Source organism: Ammodytes marinus (genome assembly GCF_949987685.1).
Source record: "Ammodytes marinus genome assembly, chromosome: 4".
Lineage (NCBI taxonomy): Eukaryota > Metazoa > Chordata > Actinopteri > Uranoscopiformes > Ammodytidae > Ammodytes > Ammodytes marinus.
In genome coordinates this window covers 24,509,285-24,529,274 of record NC_137233.1, presented here as the reverse complement: position 1 = coordinate 24,529,274, position 19,990 = coordinate 24,509,285, and the positions used below count along the sequence as shown (strand labels likewise).

The 19,990-nt window shown below is 41.7% G+C and overlaps 1 protein-coding gene across 2 annotated transcripts; it reads left to right on the top strand.

Annotated features, from left to right (window-relative positions):
• The first annotated feature begins 1,596 nt into the window (after positions 1–1,596).
• sfmbt1 (Scm like with four mbt domains 1) lies at positions 1,597–19,948 on the top strand. Of its 2 annotated transcripts, none has more exons than XM_080026783.1 (21): positions 1,597–1,654; positions 5,606–5,663; positions 5,762–5,856; positions 6,347–6,590; positions 7,561–7,649; positions 8,400–8,652; positions 10,476–10,573; positions 10,894–10,995; positions 11,359–11,518; positions 11,618–11,700; positions 12,547–12,673; positions 13,649–13,762; positions 13,948–13,990; positions 14,093–14,160; positions 14,262–14,401; positions 15,736–15,845; positions 16,207–16,382; positions 17,126–17,304; positions 17,446–17,670; positions 17,934–18,062; positions 18,237–19,948. In XM_080026783.1, exons 2-21 carry the CDS (start codon positions 5,639–5,641, stop codon positions 18,375–18,377), a joined length of 2,601 nt encoding a protein of 866 aa, XP_079882909.1. In that variant the 5' UTR covers positions 1,597–1,654; positions 5,606–5,638; the 3' UTR covers positions 18,378–19,948. The 2 variants fall into 2 exon arrangements, with proteins under 2 accessions (XP_079882909.1, XP_079882908.1); XM_080026782.1 differs by having other exon boundaries at positions 17,123–17,304.
• Positions 19,949–19,990: the final 42 nt, after the last annotated feature.

Sequence of the window (19,990 nt, the reverse complement as noted above, 5' to 3'; positions counted from 1 at the left end):
CTCTTCGTGCAACGTGTGAACGAAGGGCAGGGAGACATTCCTGCATTGCGCACGGCTCATGACCTGCATGTCCTCGTCCTCCGTCCCCAACAGTAATCTGCCGGCAGAAAAAAGGCGACCTGCACCGAGAGAGAAAAAAAAAAAAGCTTTTCAAGTTGTTGAGGCGGGTGCCTCTTTGAAAACAGCCTGTCAAGAAAAATGCAGCATTTAAGTTGGAGACCCTTATATAATCAATTGTCAAATTAAAAAGCAGTAGGCTATTAATAAAAGCGACATAGGCCTAACTATCAACCGATGGATACATATTTATAGCTTCATCTTTATTTAGCCTACTAAACCGAATATCCAACCAATAGTTCACCATCCTCTGTTTGAAGAGAGACGAGAGAGCACATCTTCACTAAATAATTTGATTTATTCATGGAACTCAGATTGTTTCGACTCCAAGATCCGATCGCTTTTCCGTTGTCAGCCTTCATCGTAGGCTACGGTCTCCACCTTAATGCATGCGGGTATTTATTTTTTCTTTTGTTATAATAAGGATCCGAAGGGATCGGTCTATTGTGGAGGATGAACTGGCAGTAGCCTTATATGGTCCAAGTGAGCTGCACAACCTGTTTCAGGCTACATTAGGACCGAGTGATAGAAAACGCCTTTAAAAACGAGAAATATCATACGCTTTTTAAAATATTATCAAAGAAAGCACATTTCTAATACGAACTAGATTCACTTTTAGCATTAGCTATACACTGTCAATGTATATTTCCGTCAGTTCTCCCGCCCTCTCCTCCCCCCTCCAAAAAAAGAAGAAAAAAAGGAGTGAGATGCTCGTGCAGCAGAACTCGTAGGCTATACCAGCAGTGATAGGATTTAATCCAGTTATTGTGACAGGGCGTTGTTGTAGCCTAGTCTAGTTTAGGCCCATTTAAAAAGAAGTTGATCATTATTTTATTGTGCATTGAGGGGCTTTATTTTATTCACTTAACAAATTGCCTATTATAGCCAACAATATCACAATATAGGCTACTTTGTTACAGAACGAATTGCTTTTCCTTGCCAAAAAACAGTCCATTTATCGTGGGTCGATTATATGTGCAATTAATTCTAGCTCAACCATGAACTAAGTGTTGATTCCGTTGGGGGATACAAATATAAATTAAAAACCTCTCTAACGACTGTGCAGCTAACGCACGTCCTAGTAAATTAAATGCAAACGGTACTCATAGAGCTTTTACTTTTTTTTTTTTTGTGCGCGTTACACATTCTGCTCCTGATTTTAGTTGTGTGATATTGTATTGTGTGTGTGAAGATGGAAGGCAGTGTGATGTAGCCGGGCTCAGATGCATATAGGCGGCAGAACATGCGCAGTGGACGGTTGTGCCATATTGGAACGAGGTCGTGCACGAGCAGAACGTCAAGCTAGCGAGACGCTGCACTAGCGAGCCCGGAAGCCTTGCGATTTTTCTCCTCAACACAAAAAAACCCCTCTGTTGCTCGGGCGACGGTGATAAATCCCGCTCTCATTTAGGGCTTTATTTTGAAACGCTCCACCGGTGGAACTCCCGCTTTTTCCTCTCGCTAGCTTAACACTGCTGCGAGCGAGCAGGCGGAGAGAAACGGCTTCTAAAAACCGACTTGGAAAAACTACTTAGCGGTAAGGGACGAATTTTGCGACTAAATATTCACATACTCTGTGTTGTTTGTTATAGAGTCCTTGCGCTGTTTAGTTTTGGGGTGGCGCATTCGTCTTTTTTCCCGTCTCTCAAAAAGATGAGTCGGGTTCGGTCGAGTGCAAGCGCCCTTATTGCTCGTCAGCCTGCTCTTATTGCTCAAGCCGTGACGTTCAGTAACTTGACTCGGACACAGGCGGTTTTACCATGTGTTCAGTGAGTCCCACACGGCTGTTGTGCATTTTGGACTCCGTGTTTATTCATTAGACAGCCATTTAATAATTCTTCAATCGGTATTTGCCATGTTCTTCTCACATTGAAAGTTAGACCGTGGGCGCTGTAGTCTCTCTCTCTCTCTCTCTCTCTCTCTCTCTGCAAATCCGCTGCGTTAATGGCCCATCTCTGTTTCTGAATGCTGCTGCGGTCAGTCCGTACGAGCAGTGCGATCTTAAGCTAGTTTCAGTTAGAACGATTGTGTGGAAATTTCCAGTGATTTGTCATTGAGTAACTCTGTATATTTATAAATGTCGAAGCCTTACATAATGAAGGTTGAACGATCTCAGCCGATTTGTTTCTGTTTGGCTCTCTCGCCAAACAGCCAAATAAACTCGCTGGCTTATTAGTGCTATTGGCTTTAGTCTGCCTCTAGCAGCTGATCTGGAGCGGGAGGATGCGCACATGGTTGTCATTCAGTTGTCATATTCCTCGTTGACTTATTGTTATCTATTTTTTTCTCTCTTGGCTCTTAACTTCCCTATTGTGCAACTTGAGTGATCCATCTGCTGGTAGCGTTGCTCCAGTTGACGTGCCTTTATGCAAAGGCATCGAGCATCATTATTGCAGCTGAATGAAACACACACTTGCAATTATTTTGTAAAACAATGCAATTATACTCTGTTGTTTGTAAGTGAAGCGTGCAGGAAATGTTGATTGTTCTTGTTTGGTCTGAAGTTATTGACTCGGCTTAGGCTACTATACATGGAGGCCAAGCTCCGAATGCTTATTTTGTTGAGTGCAAGCCTTTGTTGTCAACCATAATGCCCATTCTAAGGAAGTTTGGGGTATTTAAAGCTCCACTGGTTGAAGATAGACTACCAATTTCGTTATTAAATGTAATTCAAGTACCATGTCAATCTCGGTAAGGCCTCATACTTTTTTTCCACTTCCTATAGCTATATCTACCCTTCTGCCACAATGTTTAAGTTATATGGTCTTGAGACATCAGTCAGTGAGATTTCTGCCTCTTTCACAACACAAAACAGGTCGAATTTTATTTGTGGTGCCCCCACAGCATTAACAAAACTTACATTTAAAATATTCTATATTCTATCAATAATATAACGGCAGAATTTTCTTTTTCCCCCGTCAGACAAGATGCTCCCCATTCTTGACTGTAAACAGTTTGTCACTGGAACTACTTTCCATCCAGTAACAGGTTCCTATGAAACTATTCAGTGTCAGAATGGAGACACTGTTTCTTTTCTTTTTTTAACATGCCATTTTTCAGTGCTGTGAACACCGCAAACATAATTCCAATCACTTCTGTTGTGTTAGAGTGAGGGCAGAAATTTTAGGGACCAGAATGTGGCACCATGGAACCAAAACTAATTGCATGGCTGAGTGGACACTGCTCAACAGGTAAGTGGGACAATGTGTTTTTACCCTTTGGTTGACATAAATCCGTAACGCACTGCCATGTTCTAAAACAAATGATAAGAAGAAAAGCAAGTAAATGCTCCTCTGAAAGAAGGTTTTGTTTTTGTTGGAATATTGACATGGAAGAGGAGGACATACTCATTTTCCAGTGCATTCTCTGCCACGTTGCTCCTTTATGAGATGTAATCACCTAGCTATACTTAAATAGTGTTTGGGGAAATGTCCCGGGAGTTACATTCAATTTATTGAAAGGTGGCTTTGATTTTATCTCCTGGGGAAGACGCATTGTGTGTGGATGTGTATTTTGTCAGATTGCATGTCCCACCTTGAACCGCAGAGCTTCTGGAAAGGCTTGTTAGGAAAGGCTCAACCCAATAAATGCAAAGTGCTGATGAGAATAACATTCAGTAAGTGCCCATAAAGAGGAAGAAGTGTGGATGTCAGTTGTCTGTTAGTGCTGGTGGTTGTGCCTGTGTGTGTTTGTGCGTTTATGTGCGTGGTTGCAAATTCGGCCCTTTCTCTTTCAGGTTCAGTCAGACTCTCTGGTGGTGCAGAAGGGTGCAGCCAGACTGCTTCTGGTAGCTGTGGTCCACACACAGATCGCTTATTGTGTCTGTAACAGGGGAAGTTGCATTTCTTCCTGTCTGCCTACACAAGCAGAGGCCATGTTCTACGAAGTTGAGGGCTGCCTGCAGTGTTTGAAAATTTAAAACCATGACCTTCAGAAGTGTAATCAATAAACCCACTCTGAGGCAGCATCCAGGAACTATTTTATCTTTTTGAGAATGACTGCTTCCGTTTGGTCTTGTTTTAATTGCATGACACACATTTGCAACAGAAGAGCTTGTAGAAAGACAACTTCAAATCCCACCATGAATTCATACATGATCCCATATAAGCTCAGCCTCAGGCGTTAGAATACAGCTTCTTAACTTTAAGTCCGTATTTCTTCGCGGGTCTTTTATTTTTTTCTTCTCTTGTGTTGGGAGAGTGTGACCCCCGCGGGACAATAAGACCCTCTGGTGTGTGTCGGGAGGGAGGGGGAGAAAGACAGAGGGAGTCTGGGCCAGGGTCGCGGGTGAAAGGTGGAGTTGATCCCAGCGGAGCAAGGAGGTCGCGGTGGCAGTGCGTTGGTCCAGTGGGGGGTTCTGATGGTGGGACTGGTTTTAATAGAGACGTCAGACTTGACAAAGACGGGCCTGACAGGTCGTCTGAATGGGGCCGCAGTCATCCTCAGCGTCCCATACACCGCTCTGTCCACTGCCGTCACGCGGAGCCAGTAGACCCCTTTTTCCTCATTCACGTCATCTCTCCTGTTGTATGAGCTAGTATCATCTGCTTTCCACAATGCTGCGGATCAGTGTGATGTGTCAAAGACTTGATGTGTGCACTCACATTCGTGTCAAGGCGCTGCTTGAAAAGGTATACTCTCACAGTTCAAAAGAGAAGAGCTTCACAAGTAGAGGTAGAGCTGGTTGAGATTTGAATAGTTTAAAATATTATTTCCCAGGGAACACATACCATCTGGTGTGTTATGTTGGTGGTAGCCCGTGCCACCCTATTAAATGGCAAGTAGTATGCAGCAGCAAGTCATTTCTGATCTTATTCACCACCGCCACCACCTTTTTTTTGTATTGATTGAGAAGAAGCCCCCTTCATATTGATGTTGTAACACAACCTAGGATTATGTATCTAAATAACTCTTTTATCAAGTCCTCCTAGTCTTAGATTTTCAAATTACCAGAAAAATCCAAACTAATGCAAATTCATTTAATTTTGACCTTGAAGCGGGGTTTTGTAAATTAAGGCTTTTAAATTGAGCTTTTTCTAACTCTGCAGCTTGACTTCAAATGGTTGCCATTGCTATATGAATGGGTTTGAATGTTGACTGATAATATCTCTTTTTATCTCTAGCCGTTTAGCTGACACATTGTTTGCCGATAGATGTCACGTGTCTGCGTGAGTCTTGATCACTGTTTTCCAACTCTTTGTGTAACTTTGTGCTGATACAGTTTGGCTTGTGAACTGCTGAGCGGGCTGTTGCAAGCCAGCGGGATCACCTCTACCATTAATCTTACAGCTGTTGTAAAGAGTTCAGAGATTATTGGGTAATGTTGAGATCTACGGATAGTGATCTGATTAAGCGCACGCAGGGAGGAGTGCAGGGTGCTGCAGAAGAGGGACGAGGAAGGCGGTTCAGCGACACAGTTGCGTGTCTTTGGTTTCTTCTCCCTGTCATTCATTTACTCTAACAACCCTCCTCCTCTGTTTCCCCTCAGAGCTCCCAGCCTTGGCCTTGAGGGGGCACCACCATGAGTCAGGAGTCAATGGAGTCTGGTAAGAATAACTGTGTGTACAGCTATTTGAAATGAGTAAGATGATCTGTTGGAGGGCGGGCTGAAAAAGAGAGATGTGTGTGTGTTTGTGTGTTCCAGATGGGGACTCCACTCAGGATGTGTCTGATTTCAACTGGGATGACTACCTGGAGGAGACCGGAGCCGTGTCCGTGCCCCATCACGCCTTCAAACATGTGGGTGCTGACAACAACGTTCACAGCTAACGCACATCACTGGATGAGCGTGTACCATACATTCATCATAGATGACTAAACATCTGCGTAAAGGCCATACTAAGTTTTCAAATGCTAGTTTCAAACTGTGTGTTAAATGTGAAATTGTGACTCCAATCTAGGGTATGTGTCGGCGAGCAAAGCCTCTGGTAATGTCTAAATCCATCTTAAGAAACGGCTATAAAGACATCCAGTCGTGAAGCAATCCACAGCGTACAACACAGAAGTCTCTGTTGCACCAGTTTTTACAAAGCTTCTATAGATTACAGTTGTAACACATGATGCTTAACTGCAATAATAACCAAAACTAGCATAGAATAAAAGTAATTTTTTTCTCCTCCTTGTGCAGGTTTTTGTGTAACCTGGTTACCAGCCCAAATCACAATGTGGTTGAAGTGAGAGTATGCCAATCAAGTTAATGACTCAACGTGTCTGTGTTCCTCTGTCTCAGGTGGACCAGGGCCTGCAGACAGGACTGACTCCAGGCATGAAGCTGGAGGTGTGTGTGCGCGCAGAGGCCGAAAGCCCTTACTGGGTGGCCAACATCATCACCACATGTGGCCAGCTGCTGTTGCTGCGCTATGAGGGATACCAGGACGACCGGCGCGCCGACTTCTGGTGTGACATCATGACAGCAGACCTCCACCCACTGGGCTGGAGCCGCCAGCACGGGAAGACCATGAGGGCCCCCGAGGGTGAGGCGTGGCTGGGGTTGTCAAGGCGGTTTTTATTTAGCTGTGAGAGGTGTAGGAAACGTCTTATATTATAATAATAATAATAATAATAATAATAATAATAATAATAATAATAATAATAATAATAATAATAATAATCATCATCATCATCATTTTTGTTTTATAAAATAAATTCTCTCATTAATTGATAGTAAATTGCAGATGTTGAGTTCAGACAGCTTTTTTGTTAATTTTACAAATGTAGTGCTTCCAAATAATAATAATACGTCTTTTGGTTTCGTCTTCAGTTTTTTGTCAATTTATCGTAAATGTTTAAATAATAGAAACACAAACACAAAATTAAAAGTAATGAAAAAAAAAGAAAAAATAATTCATACCCTCCTTCCCGAGGGCAGAATGGGCTGGGGCCCTGTTTTATCCCAATTTAGATATATCGAGTAATTGCTCTTTTTTTTCAGCCTAGCAAGGGGAGTAATGAATATTTTTGCATCCCGACTGTTGCACAGTTCTATTGAGGTAAAACGCTTGTTTTGCCCATTCTGATGTGACAGTTCATGAGGAATAGTTTGGTCCGGAAAATGGACAAGAGAGCAATTACACTGTTACTTTTCTGTTTATTTTTTATTAATTCTGCCTATAACCCCTAAGACAACTAATATGTTAACGTGTTGAAAAAAGGTTAAAAATGAAACAAAATACCAGAGCAACTGAAATACTTGTTCAGAATGTGGAGGCTGCATGGCACAATTGGAAAAAACACAGATAAAAGCTGCCCACAGTATGTAAGCCAAAGTTATCTTTAAATTAATTCAAGTATATTAATTCATTAGATCTTATTTTATGGTTGAGGCTGTGATTCAGTGTGAATGAGAGAGACCGGGCACAATAGTGTAGTTTGTAGGTTTGATGCTGAGCCCACCAGATTGTTTGGTTTGTAAAATAAACAGTGTGTGTGTATCATCCACCTTAGGTGTACGTGAGAAGCATCAGGACTGGGAGGCTCTGCTGGAAAAGGCCCTGGCTGAGGAGTGCAGCGCGCCTGCCAACGTGCTGGAATTGGTAAGGCAGGGTAAAGGGGCAGCTGTCCTTCTTCTTGCAACAGCAATTTACAAGTAGAAGATATGATAATGTAGCGTTGACCACCGCCTTTCTGGCTTCCATCACATGATGACTTTTGATTGTTTACTACACTGTTTTCCAGCATGTTTGTGACATAACTGACTTGATGCCAAACATGACGCACCCCCTATCTCATGGCAGTTAGACACATGCTTTCACTTTTAAACTTTTGAGCTTGTCATAATAAAGTTAGACTTTCCCCATAACTGTTCAAGTGGCAAGGCAAGTTCTGTAAATACAACTGACATTGGGAAAACACCAGGTTAACGGTACATACCCTCAGATGATTAAAATCTTCAGCAATGTCTATGTAGACTTACATTTCCAAAAGCCTACTGTGTTTGTGTTTCCCCGTTTAAAAAGTCAAAAAGAAGAGGCAGAAATTGTACACCGATTTTGAGGTGTTTAATGCATACCCGGTGGGAAGTCCAAGAGTCTCCCAAATAACAATGCCGTTTGTGTTTACAGCACCAAGGCTGAGCTGCTCAAGGCCAATTTGCTGTAGGAACCGCCTGTGAAATTCTTCAGAGCCATTAGTTAGCTTTCAGTGACTGTGCTTTGGTTCTGCCACTTAGTCATACAGTGCATTCTCTCTCAGTACAAATTCCTCACCTTGCCTCAGCGTGTGTGCATTTGTCTTTGTTTAAGTTTGTGTGCTATAAGCTTCTTATTTCCCCCCCCCCCCCACAGCCTCAGCGTGGTAGAGACCCTGTGGAGCTCCTGTGTGCAGGCTGCTACGTGGAGCTCCAGGACTGTGTTGACCCGGGGCTGGCCTGGGCTGCCGAGGTGGAGGAGAACGTCGGAGGCAGGCTGAAGCTGCGCCTGCTAGGCACAGAGGGCCTCCCAGACACACCCACAACCCTCTGGCTCTTTTACCTCCACCCACGCCTACACCCACCAGGCTGGGCCAAAGAGCACGGCTGCACCCTCAGGCCTCCCTCAGGTCAGTGGCACTGTCACAGGTCAAACGTTATATTTTTAGAAAATAAAAGAAGAAAGGGAAAATTATGTCTAAATCTCAAGGTTTGCTGCCAAAGCAGGCAAACCTCGCATTAAGAATTCACATGGCATGTCATGAAATGGATGCATGTTTTAATTTAATTATTTAGTATAATCCTATGATAACTAATTAGACTGTTTATATAGAATCCCTGCAGTGGATTTTTTAAATCACATTATCTCATGTTTATAACTATTTGCTCATTCAGATTGGTCAATTTCCCTCACTTGTCACATTATGCAAGTAAAATTAACATTTTCCAAAACTTTGGCAGCAACTGCGTAGTGATGAAATTCACAGAATCAATATTCAAAATGTGATGGTATTCCACTGGACCTTGAAATTGATTTTCCACGCAGGCAGGGCTGTACAGTGCGACAGTTTTGATCGCATTTGCTACTGAAATTGATCACGTGCGATGATGAATACGAACCCATTAGCACTCGTGCGACAGCTTGCTAATGAGGAGAGGCTGTCTTTGAAACACAGAGGAGAGATGCACAACACTGCTTAGAGGGCTCTACATTAACACTGCGGGTAAATGAGTCTTAGGCAAGTAAGTTATTGAATCCACCCTCCACTTTGGCTGGTGAAAGATGTGTCCTCGGGATCTGTGCGGGTGCAGCGATTCTAGGTATAAAAACTTCACCAACGGCAATTACCGGAAGGAGACGGCACATTACCGCAGTTAAGTTAGCTCGTGTACAAACAGAACATTTCCTGTGCGCCTTCACATTAAAAGCCTGTTATTAGCCAAACGTTAGTTGACTTTTATTTTGAAGCCGGTAAGAACAGGAAGTTAGCGCTTTTTTCTAGCTTGAAAGGCAACTCATTCAGCTGCAGAGAGCAGTCAACAGTAGCCTAGTCTATTTACAAAGTTTTAAATAAGCCACTGAAAAGCTACTCCCAACACATTCACAACAACCTATTTAATTTATCCTAAATTGTACCAATATTTATACTTATTTATTTAATAGGCTATGTTTAATGTTTTAAAGTTTGGTTTTAATTAACAGAAGGACATTATAATAATAATTCTGAATCAGCAAAAAATTGCAATTGGCAGGTTAGATTCTTTTTTCTAAATTGCAATCAGTGCACCCCTATTAATTTTTCTACAATTATTACTGCACCCACTAGGATATCATATTAATTGTGAATCTCAAATGAGACCAGGATGACATGCTCAAAGGTAATTAGAGCAAAATGCAAGGGTTAAGGTTATGCAAGTTTTCAATCATAGCCTACTTTGTGTGCTACCAAATTTATTTTTGTGCTACTGAATTTTTTTGCTTGCTAGCACCAGTGCTACCACCTGAAAAAATAAGCGTACAGCCCTGCACGCAGGATTGGAAAGATCATTGTTTACAGGGCCATAATGCTCTTCAAGTGGATAAAGTTTGTTTATTTATCAGATGTGAGCAGCACCAGAGGCAATGTCTCTCTGTCTTTACTGAAACAGCTTATCTACTTTCTGGTAGCACTGCAGCTACCACGGATACAAACTTTGATATTTAATAACATAACCAAATGCAGTTAGCAGCAACTGATTTTAAAGAAAACTATAGTGTGAGTACTTCTATTTTATCGTTTCATAAAGGAAAAGGGAAGATATCATGCTGAAAGGTAGCATCAAATGTTCATTAATTCAGCTCGTAATCTTCATTTTTAGCTTTTTCATCAAATATCTCTTTGATAATCAAATGATCAGAGGGTCAGCTTTAGCTTTTCAGCAGCTGATTTGTGTGTCAATGTTTTTTTTTCAGAACTGCTGTCCCTGCGAACAGAGGAGGAGTGGGAGGAGGTGAGGCAGCGAATCAGTGACCTGCCTCAGGATGAAGCTCTGACTGCAGAGTTCAGCAAGGTGCTGCCACTTGTGCTCTTGTCCTCGTATTCACACTGACCCAAACGTCTCTCTGTTTATCCGCTAGTGCAGATTTGATAATGATGCATAATGAAACATTTATTTGAGCTGAGCTTTTGAAGATGACTGTGTGTGTGTGTGTGTGTGTGTGTGTGTGTGTGTGTGTGTGTGTGTGTGTGTGTGTGTGTGTGTGTGTGTGTGTGTGTGTGTGTGTGTGTGTGTGTGTGTGTGTGTGTGTGTGTGTGTGTGTGTGTGTGTGTGTGTGTGTGTGTGTGTGTGTGTGTGTGTGTGTGTGTGTGTGTGTGTTTTTTTTGTCTCAGGATCAGCCTGCCATCGGCGCTCATTGTTTCAAGGAAGGAATGAAACTGGAGGCTATTGACCCTGCTGCACCTATTTCCATCAGGCCTGCCACTGTCACTAAGGTAACAGAATTTCCTTATCAAATCTGTCTCTCATATGCTGTAATGTTTTTCTCCTGTGTGCTGTTAATTGACCATAGTTGTGTATGCGTTCTATCCTCATTACCACACTGTCTTTGCTTTGTTTATTCTGTGTAAAAATAAAACATTCTGTGTAAAAATAAAACACAAAAAACACTAACATGGCTCAATATTTATCCTTTAGAGCCTTTCATTTGAATCTCACAGTACAGCAGATCTCCTTTACTTAACATTCGGTTTGACTCTTTAGCGCGTCTCCATGAAACGAAATGGATGGCGGAAACTTTACAGATGGCAATTAGGAGTGTATGGAAGTGTCCCAAAATGACCCCCTCTCCTCTTCAGGTGTTCACTGAGCAGTACTTCCTGGTGAAGATGGATGACCTCTGTGGTATTGAGGAGTCAGAGGGCGCCGGCAGGTCTTTTCTGTGTCATAGAGACAGTCCGGGGATCTTCCCTGCTCAGTGGAGCCTTAAAAATGGGCTCCCTCTCAGCCCTCCACCAGGTCCGCTCCATCAAATGTTCCTTTAAAGTCGCCTACTCAATCAGTTCTCAGTGATGATAGTAGTGTCTTTATTTGTGTCCTTTCTTTTATCATGTGCAGGATACCAGGGTCCGGACTTCGACTGGGCAGATTACCTGAAACAGTGCGAGGCCGAGGGAGCTCCTCAGCACTGCTTCCCAACTGTAAGTTCAACCGCCATTGTTCTTTGCCAAAATGACAATTACATGTGAACTTTGTTGTGGGTAAATATTATTATGTTGATATCGCATGAAAGCCACAGGAGATCTGTGCTGTAATTCACATGCATGAATTAATACCATTTTAAATACCATAAGCATCCTGGCAGAGTTAATTACGTCCTATTACTTGGGTTGCATTATCCAAGCATCAATTAAGTCTTCAATTTATATATTTTTTATTGAAAAAAAAAAACTCTTTAACTGAATACAGGGTTTGTGTGTGATTTCATGTTATGGATAGGATTAAGAAAATATATGTCTTTGCTCCCGACATTTTATACAAAAAGCGATAGGAAATTAACAGTAATCTGATTTATTGTTCCGTTGCAGACGCTAAAGTGCTGCTGTATCTCGTAGCCCCCCTCCTCTGTACACTGCTTGTGATATGGATGTTTTTTGTGCAGAAAAAGCCTGTTTGGGAACAGAGTTTGAGCATGATACATAGTTTTTCTACATCTGACATGTAAGCACAGTGTGAGACCTATTTGCTGCCTAGTAGCTGTTATACTTTGGTAGAAATAGATTGGATATTTTTGCTAAGCCCATACAGTCAGAAATGTTTCTTATTATAGAATCTGACTTTATACTGTATAATGAGATTTTACCCATTTGACTGACTGACATCATAATCAAATGCATGTGATGACACCATGTGTTCACAGTGTGATGAGTGAACATGTGGCTCACAGCGACTTTATCTTTGTGTATATGTGTATAAATGTACTGTATGGGATCAACACAGCCATTCTTTTGTGTGAAAACAAGCTTTAATCTTTGTTTACCTGCCAGGAGCCGTGTGAACACAGCTTCAAAGAGGCCATGAAACTGGAGGCTGTTAACCTGTTGTCATCTGAGAACATTCATGTGGCAACTGTCACCAGGGTCAAAGGGCAATACATTTGGCTCAGCCTGGAAGGTGAGATGGGTCACTGAAAGAATGTGTTTTCAATGTAGCATTTATGTGTTACTACTAGATGTTTTCATCACAGATGAACCTGCAAGAAGAAGCAAATCATTGGAATCATTTTGTGAAATTGTTGTTTTTTCCGTTATTACTATATTTTAATGTTATACTCTGGAAATACAAAATTGACATTTATCATAAACGATTAAATTTTTTAGTCAGATTAATCATAGGATGCTGTAGATTAATCATTTGTGTCCTCGCGGACAATGTTTCTCCTCCTGTTGCTCCCGACATCAACTCCCGCCCGTGACACAGACGTGGCTGTTAGCAGTTGAAAACATGGCATGGGCAAGAATGCTGCTATGTTTGGCCACGCGCAGCTACTGATCCTGGGTCAGCCACAATGTTAGAGTGACTGTAGTGCAGAGCGGGTGTGATGCGGGCAGATCATACTGCACATGCGTTAATTGCATTAAAAAAAATAACGCATTAATTCCAGAAATTAATCACCCTGCGTTAACGCGTAATTTTTTTACAGACCTAATTATAAAATGAGCAGGTGTTGTTGCACAATTATAAGAAGGTGTATATATTGTGTGTGTGTGTGTGTGTGTGTGTGTGTGTGTGTGTGTGTGTGTGTGTGTGTGTGTGTGTGTGTGTGTGTGTGTGTGTGTGTGTGTGTGTGTGTGTGTGTGTGTGTGTGTGTGTGTGTGTGTGTGTGTGTGTGTGTGTGTGTGTGTGTGTGTGTGTGTGTGTGTGTGTGTGTGTGTGTGTGTGTGTGTGTGTGTGTGTGTGTGTGTGTGTGTGTGTGTGTGTGTGCACTGTGCACACAAGCAAAGAAGTAAGTGTTACTATTCTGGCACATTTTGTGGTTAAAGCAGTAAATTAACTCAAATCACTATTAATTGTTTAACATAATATTGCCGCTGCTCCTGTGTATTGTAAAGTGTTTTCTAATAGCCCTGTGTGTGTTTGTTTGTACAGGACTGAAACAGCCCATGCCGGAGCTTATAGTTCATGTGGACTCCCTCGACATCTTCCCTGTTAGCTGGTGTGAAACAAACGGCTATCCACTTGTCCACCCCATCAAACCCCCAGGTACACAGCATGAGTCATCACGGTGGACTCTCAAGGTCTTTCCACATCTGCCTAAATGAGATTGTGACTAATGCTGTGACAAATGTTATATAATCTGCTTTCCACCCTGGCCTCCAAATGAGTGGCATAATGTAACGTGTGTAAAAGTGTGACTGGGCCCACTTTAGTCTTTCTCTGTTTTTCAGTTGAAAAAGCGAGGAAGGTTGCTGTGGTGCAGCCTGAGAAACAGTGAGTATTAAGAGGAGTGGTGGGGATTCAGATTTATTTTCGGTTTGAATGGATTGAGTCGGGTTGCCTTTCAACATCTGACTCAAATTTCGTTTTTTACAGCCGTTCTCTGCCTAAGTCATCGTCACCAGATGCTATCAAGCAGCATATGACCAACCATTCAGAGACAGGTGATTGTTATGTCTCAGGTCTCATAATTGTGATACGTCCCACCCACTTGCTGTCCGTGGTTGTTTCATTATTTATATCGCATTTTGTGTCCATCTTGCAGGACAGGGGAATGGGAAGTACTGCTGTCCCAAGATCTACTTCAACCACCGCTGTTTCTCTGGGCCTTACCTCAACAAGGGACGCATTGCTGAGCTGCCTCAGTTCATTGGCCCAGGAAACTGTGCCCTCGTGCTAAAAGAGGTGAGAGGGGCTTCTCCAGCTGTTTACTGAATGAATAATATCAGATAAACAGGCATTGTCCGTCACACCTTAAACACAAACATGAAGACTGATTGTGACATAAACAGCGATGTAACTCTTTTGAAGCAATGTGGGTCGGCTGGCATATGCAATAAGTACAGACACCTATGGTTCCCAAAGGATGAATTGCTTGAAAATGCTTTCAGACACTCATAGCCTCCCATATACAGTATCATCAAGCCAAAACTTAAATTTTTCTCCTATTGTTTGGTTTATAACACAAATTCTGCAAACTGAATCGTTTTCCAATAAGCCTTAGCTATACATTGTGTTTGGTGTTGGCATTCTAACATGCGAAACTTCCGATTTTGAAATGTATACCTGCTAAAGCACAAACCTCTAATTCTCACCATAGTGTTGGTATCACATTGCCCAAAGCGGAAGTCACTACTTGTGCTCCTTCCCCCTGTATCAGTAGACTAAATTTATTTTCGCATTTCTCTTTCCCTCATTCTATAATGGGCCTTGCAAGAATGCAAGAAACACATACAGTGCTGTTTGAAAGTATGTGAACCCCTTGAGCCTTTTGGAATTTTATTCAGTTTAACCATTAATCATTCGTTCTTATCAATACCAGTATTTTTTATATGAAATAACAGGTGTTCGTTTATCAATTCAGCATTTTTCTTTTCCGGAAATTGATTGTTAAAACAGATAAAACAAATGATTTGCCAACTATTGTATGTGCAAAAGTTTGTGAACCCTGAGCTGCATTGCTTAAATCGAGCAGGTAAACACAATTAGGTGGGCCAAATTGAGTGATGAAATGGACCAATGTAATGGGAATCTTAGGGAAGAAAGATCTCTCTTTGCTTTTTTGCCCAAACATGGCGGTTTGATGTCACAACTGGGCAAACTGTAGGGTTAGACAGTGAGACCATAAAACACTCTTTCTGCCTTTTCTCAGGCTAGGATGAACCGATTTCTAAAATGTTTGCACATTTATACTACATAGGATCTCAGAGTTCAAAACACCTTCATATTCCCACTGGTGAAGTAGGCCTTTAAGAGAAGAGCTATACCTCTGCCTTTTGTGAGAAACGACATTCGTTCAAAATAATTAATAACCAATGGCAAACAATGCAGAGACAAGTAAAAGGCTGCAAATGTACTTTTTATCAACAGTTATCAAAGTCTTGTCTCAAAATGAATATGATTACGGGGACTGTTTAATGTTAGAATGCTACACAGCACCAGTAAATAATAAATGCCATAACCCTCCAACCTGCAGATAGCCTCTACATGTTGTAAATCTGTGCTTGTCCTGTATCCAGGTTTTGACTCTACTGATTAACTCGGCTTACAAGCCCAGCCGCGTGTTGAGGGAGCTGCAGCTGGACCAGGAAAGCCGCTGGCAAGGCCATGGAGAGACACTCAAAGCCAAGTGAGGGGAAACACCATTCAATCCTCAGCCCCTTTCTGTAGATAACCTGCAGCAATAGTAGGAGTGTTCACAGCTGCCAGCATGTTTAATCCAGCATAGACTGAATGGAAATGAGAGTCTGCACACCAGAACCCAGCACAAGCTCCTAAAACGTCATTAAGGCAATAATTTCACTAACAGCAACGAGCTCACTTCCAAGAGAGACCTAGCTTGTTGTTGCAATTTATTTAGATCAAACATTAACAGAATAGGAGCTTCAGTGATTGAGAAGAATCGGATAGGTTCAGCCTGAAATATAAAATATTTAAATTTTTTTGGTTAATTTATTAACTGTTCAACCTTACGTTCCTTTCAATGTCAGGTACAAGGGAAAGAGTTATCGGGCCACTGTGGAAATAGTCCGCACTGCAGACCGAGTGGCAGACTTCTGCAGAAAAACCTGCATCAAGCTAGAGTGCTGCCCGAACCTGTTTGGACCTCGCATGGTTCTGGAACGCTGCTCAGAGAACTGCTCCGTCCTCACAAAGACCAAATACAGTACGTTTTTATTTTTTAATAGTTCAGATGGTTGTCGAGACTCCAAATGCTTTATCAGATGTCAGAGGTGGCTGCTTTCTTATCATAAGGGGACACCGAACATAACCCCCAGGTGCTATAATTAATTTGTAATTTGATTTCTTACAAAGTGTTACTCTTGCTCGTCAGTTTTTACCTTAATTCTAAGCATTAATAAAACTGGATCTAACCAAGTAACGCAAGGCTCATTTATTTATTTATTTCTCAAAAACCATGTTCTTTTTATTTGTTATGTTCGTGAATATAATTGATCAATGAGTAAATAAATGCTCCCTAAATGAACACATAAACTCTGTGAGGCAGAGGGATATAGTTTGTGATTTAAAAATTGCAGTTACTTTCTTCGGGCTATGAATAAGCAGCTATGGTTTTCTGAAAATATGTGTCAGAATGGCCCTATTTCATCTTCCTATGAAGTATTTCGACAGCACAGTTACATTTGTTTATACGTTGACTTGCTGCAGTGTTGGGGTTAAGAAACTGATGCAATTTGATTGCAACTGACGAATGATTACACTTTTTCTTGTTGTGCTTTCATATCGCTCTAGACGGCTCTTATCCTCCACAGACATGCTTTTATCCATGCTTTCCCTGTAGAGAAGTATCAAAACCTGTTCGAACAGTCAATTTGCATCCTTCTCAGTGATATATATAAGACATGTCAAATGCAGCGTTGCACAGTGAGTCTGTTGTCTTGTCAGCAGCGTATTACTACGGAAAGAAGAAGAGTAAACGCGTTGGCCGCCCGCCCGGGGGCCACTCCAACCTGGAGGGCGGAGTGAAGAGAAGAGGGAGGAGGAGGAAGAGGAGGAAGCAGCTCTTTGTCCATAAGAAGAGACGCTCCTCAGCATCAGTGGACAACACGCCCGCTGGGTCTCCACAGGTATACATACAGTATATATAGTATGTCTATATTGTCTATATGCATCACTGTTAAAGCAACACTGTTAACTTTGATTATTTCTAATGCTTTATTTGAATCGGTGCTCATGTGCTGTTTGTTATCCGTGTCTTTGGCCCACAGGGCAGTGGAGACGAAGAGGATCTGGATGACGATGACTCCCTGAGTGAAGACACTGGCTCGGAGCTGCAGGACGATCTCCAGGATGATTCTGAACAGTCGTATGGGAAATCTCAGCCCGCCACGCCGTCGCCCTCCCCACCAGCAACCCCCAGGCCCCAACGCAAGCGCCGGAAACCCCGCTCACCCTCATACTCTGATGATGAGAACCGGCCCCCTTCACCAAAGGTAATAAAAGCAATGTATTTATGTTTTCCCCCACAATTCCACTTCTTCAATTTCTAATCTACCAATCCATTTTAGTACAATTTCCTGAACTTGCTCCAAACAGCTTTTTGAGGTGTTCCTGTTATGAAATATTCAGGTCTGATAATAACCCTTCTGCTCAGCATCAGTTGTAAGGATTACAATGAGCTTCAAGGTTCCCTTCCACTCGAGCCAGGAGATTTCTCAGAGTCTCTGTGTGACTCATCCCGTATGTGTGTTTATAGACCGCAAAGATTGAGCCTCCTCAGAAGTTGTGTTTGGACACCAGCCCGCTGGAGTGGAGCGTTACCGATGTGGTTCGTTTCATCAGGAGCACCGACTGTGCACCTCTCGCACGGATTTTCTTGGATCAGGTAAGAAATACTTGCAGACTTAATGGCCACTCAGGATGACGGCTCACCTAGCTCTACTGCAGAAAGGGCTTTATAGATTTGTTTTGTATCAATTGTCACAGATAGAAAGCATCACTCTACCAGCCCACAAGAGTTTAGCCAAAGCTAATATTGTATGAATGTGTGTCTTTATAGGAGATTGACGGACAGGCGCTGCTGCTGCTTAACCTCCCAACAGTGCAAGAGTGTATGGACCTGAAGCTGGGACCAGCCATCAAGCTGTGCCACCACATCGAGAGAGTCAAACTGGCATTCTATCAACAGTTTGCCACGTAGCAAGACAGGGAATGAACATGGACATTAAGACATTCTGTTGTGTATTATTAATACGGTGAAAAACACTGTATTTTACAGATTCAGACTTTTCTAACACTGGACATCGTTTACGAATCCTGCATATACCACATTGTGTTGGACAAGCATGAACATGAGATAGACAAAGCAACGTTTCATGATAATTGAAAAAAAAGAACAAAGAAGAGGAGCTACATAGGGCCAAAAATGGTACAGGTGCTCTTTAAGAAAGGAAAATGGGAGGACTGAAAGACAGAAGTATTCAAGGCACTTGATTCCATTAGTAAGTATAAAAGCTTAATTTCAATGTGTTTTATGACTTCTAAGTGCCGTGGATTCCTCTGTTATTTCCTCTTCCTCAAGAAGATTGTCTGAGCAACAGGTCTGTTGTATCCATTCATGATTTCTAGCGTGCCCTGTTGTCTCGAGGGAATCCTACTCATAATAAGCCCTAGAATTGTTGGCTAGTCAATAATTGCTTTTGTATGCTGAAATCAGAAATTAGGAGGTCTTGCCTTCTTATCTGGCAATTTCACACAGAAGTCTAACTTTGCATTTTTGTGTGCATGAGTGTACATACCGTATATGAAAGGCCACAAAACATTGAAGCAGTTACAAACCAAAATCCATTTCACTGCAAAAGTTTCAAAATGTTTCTTGGAGCACCGATGGGTGGGGAGCCTTTGTCTAATGATGTTTTTTTTTAGAGACGTATTTCTATTCTCAAAGAGATAAATTAGCCTATTAAATAAGCGAAGACCAAAACAATTGTTTGCATGCAGTTAGAACTACAAGTTGCAAAGCATTAATACAGTTCGCAAGACTTTGTGAAAGCCAGAGGAAATATTAAACATACTAGAGTAGTAGTCATAGATTGCAAGATTTTGAATTTAGATTTTAGTGTGAATCTGCTCACAATCTGCTCTACAACAGATGCAATAGGGGCCTTCATCTTAACATATCAAATGGCTTTCTTGTTCAAGCTTCTACAGTGTGTAAGAGCATTTTACAGTACAAGGATTCTCTAATGCAAGCACAAGCAAAACCATATTCTGTATGGTGGTATGCAATTATGACAGTGCATGTGTGTACAAAGTGTATATATTCAAATGTGTTCTAGTGCAACAGGGTGATTATAAAGGAACAAAAGTATTGAGCAATGAACCTTCTGCATAAGCAATGTGTAAATGCCCTACATTTACAATTTATTTTCACAGGGTAAACCTAAGCTTTCTCATAAGGGGTGTATGGTTTAAATCAAATTCAGCTGCAGCTGATTAAGCTATTTCATATTATTGAATAGACATTATTTTTAACAATTAACTTGATGAAAAGGCAGTTTTAAAGCAAAAAATATATTCTCAAAATGCCTTTGTAAATCAGTTGTTCCTCTTTACAAGTTCCTGTAGTGTGATTACTGTAATGTGCTTCATTTTGTGCGAGCCAAACCTCCACTGGTTCTTTGTTTACTCATTTGCTTGTAGTTTTCACTGTAGTCAAAGCAGTAGAACCCATTTTTATTATGTCATGTTCGAACATTATATCTGCTATTTAAGGAGAAAACTGCAATTAAAACAGCGAACAACTCATTTCAG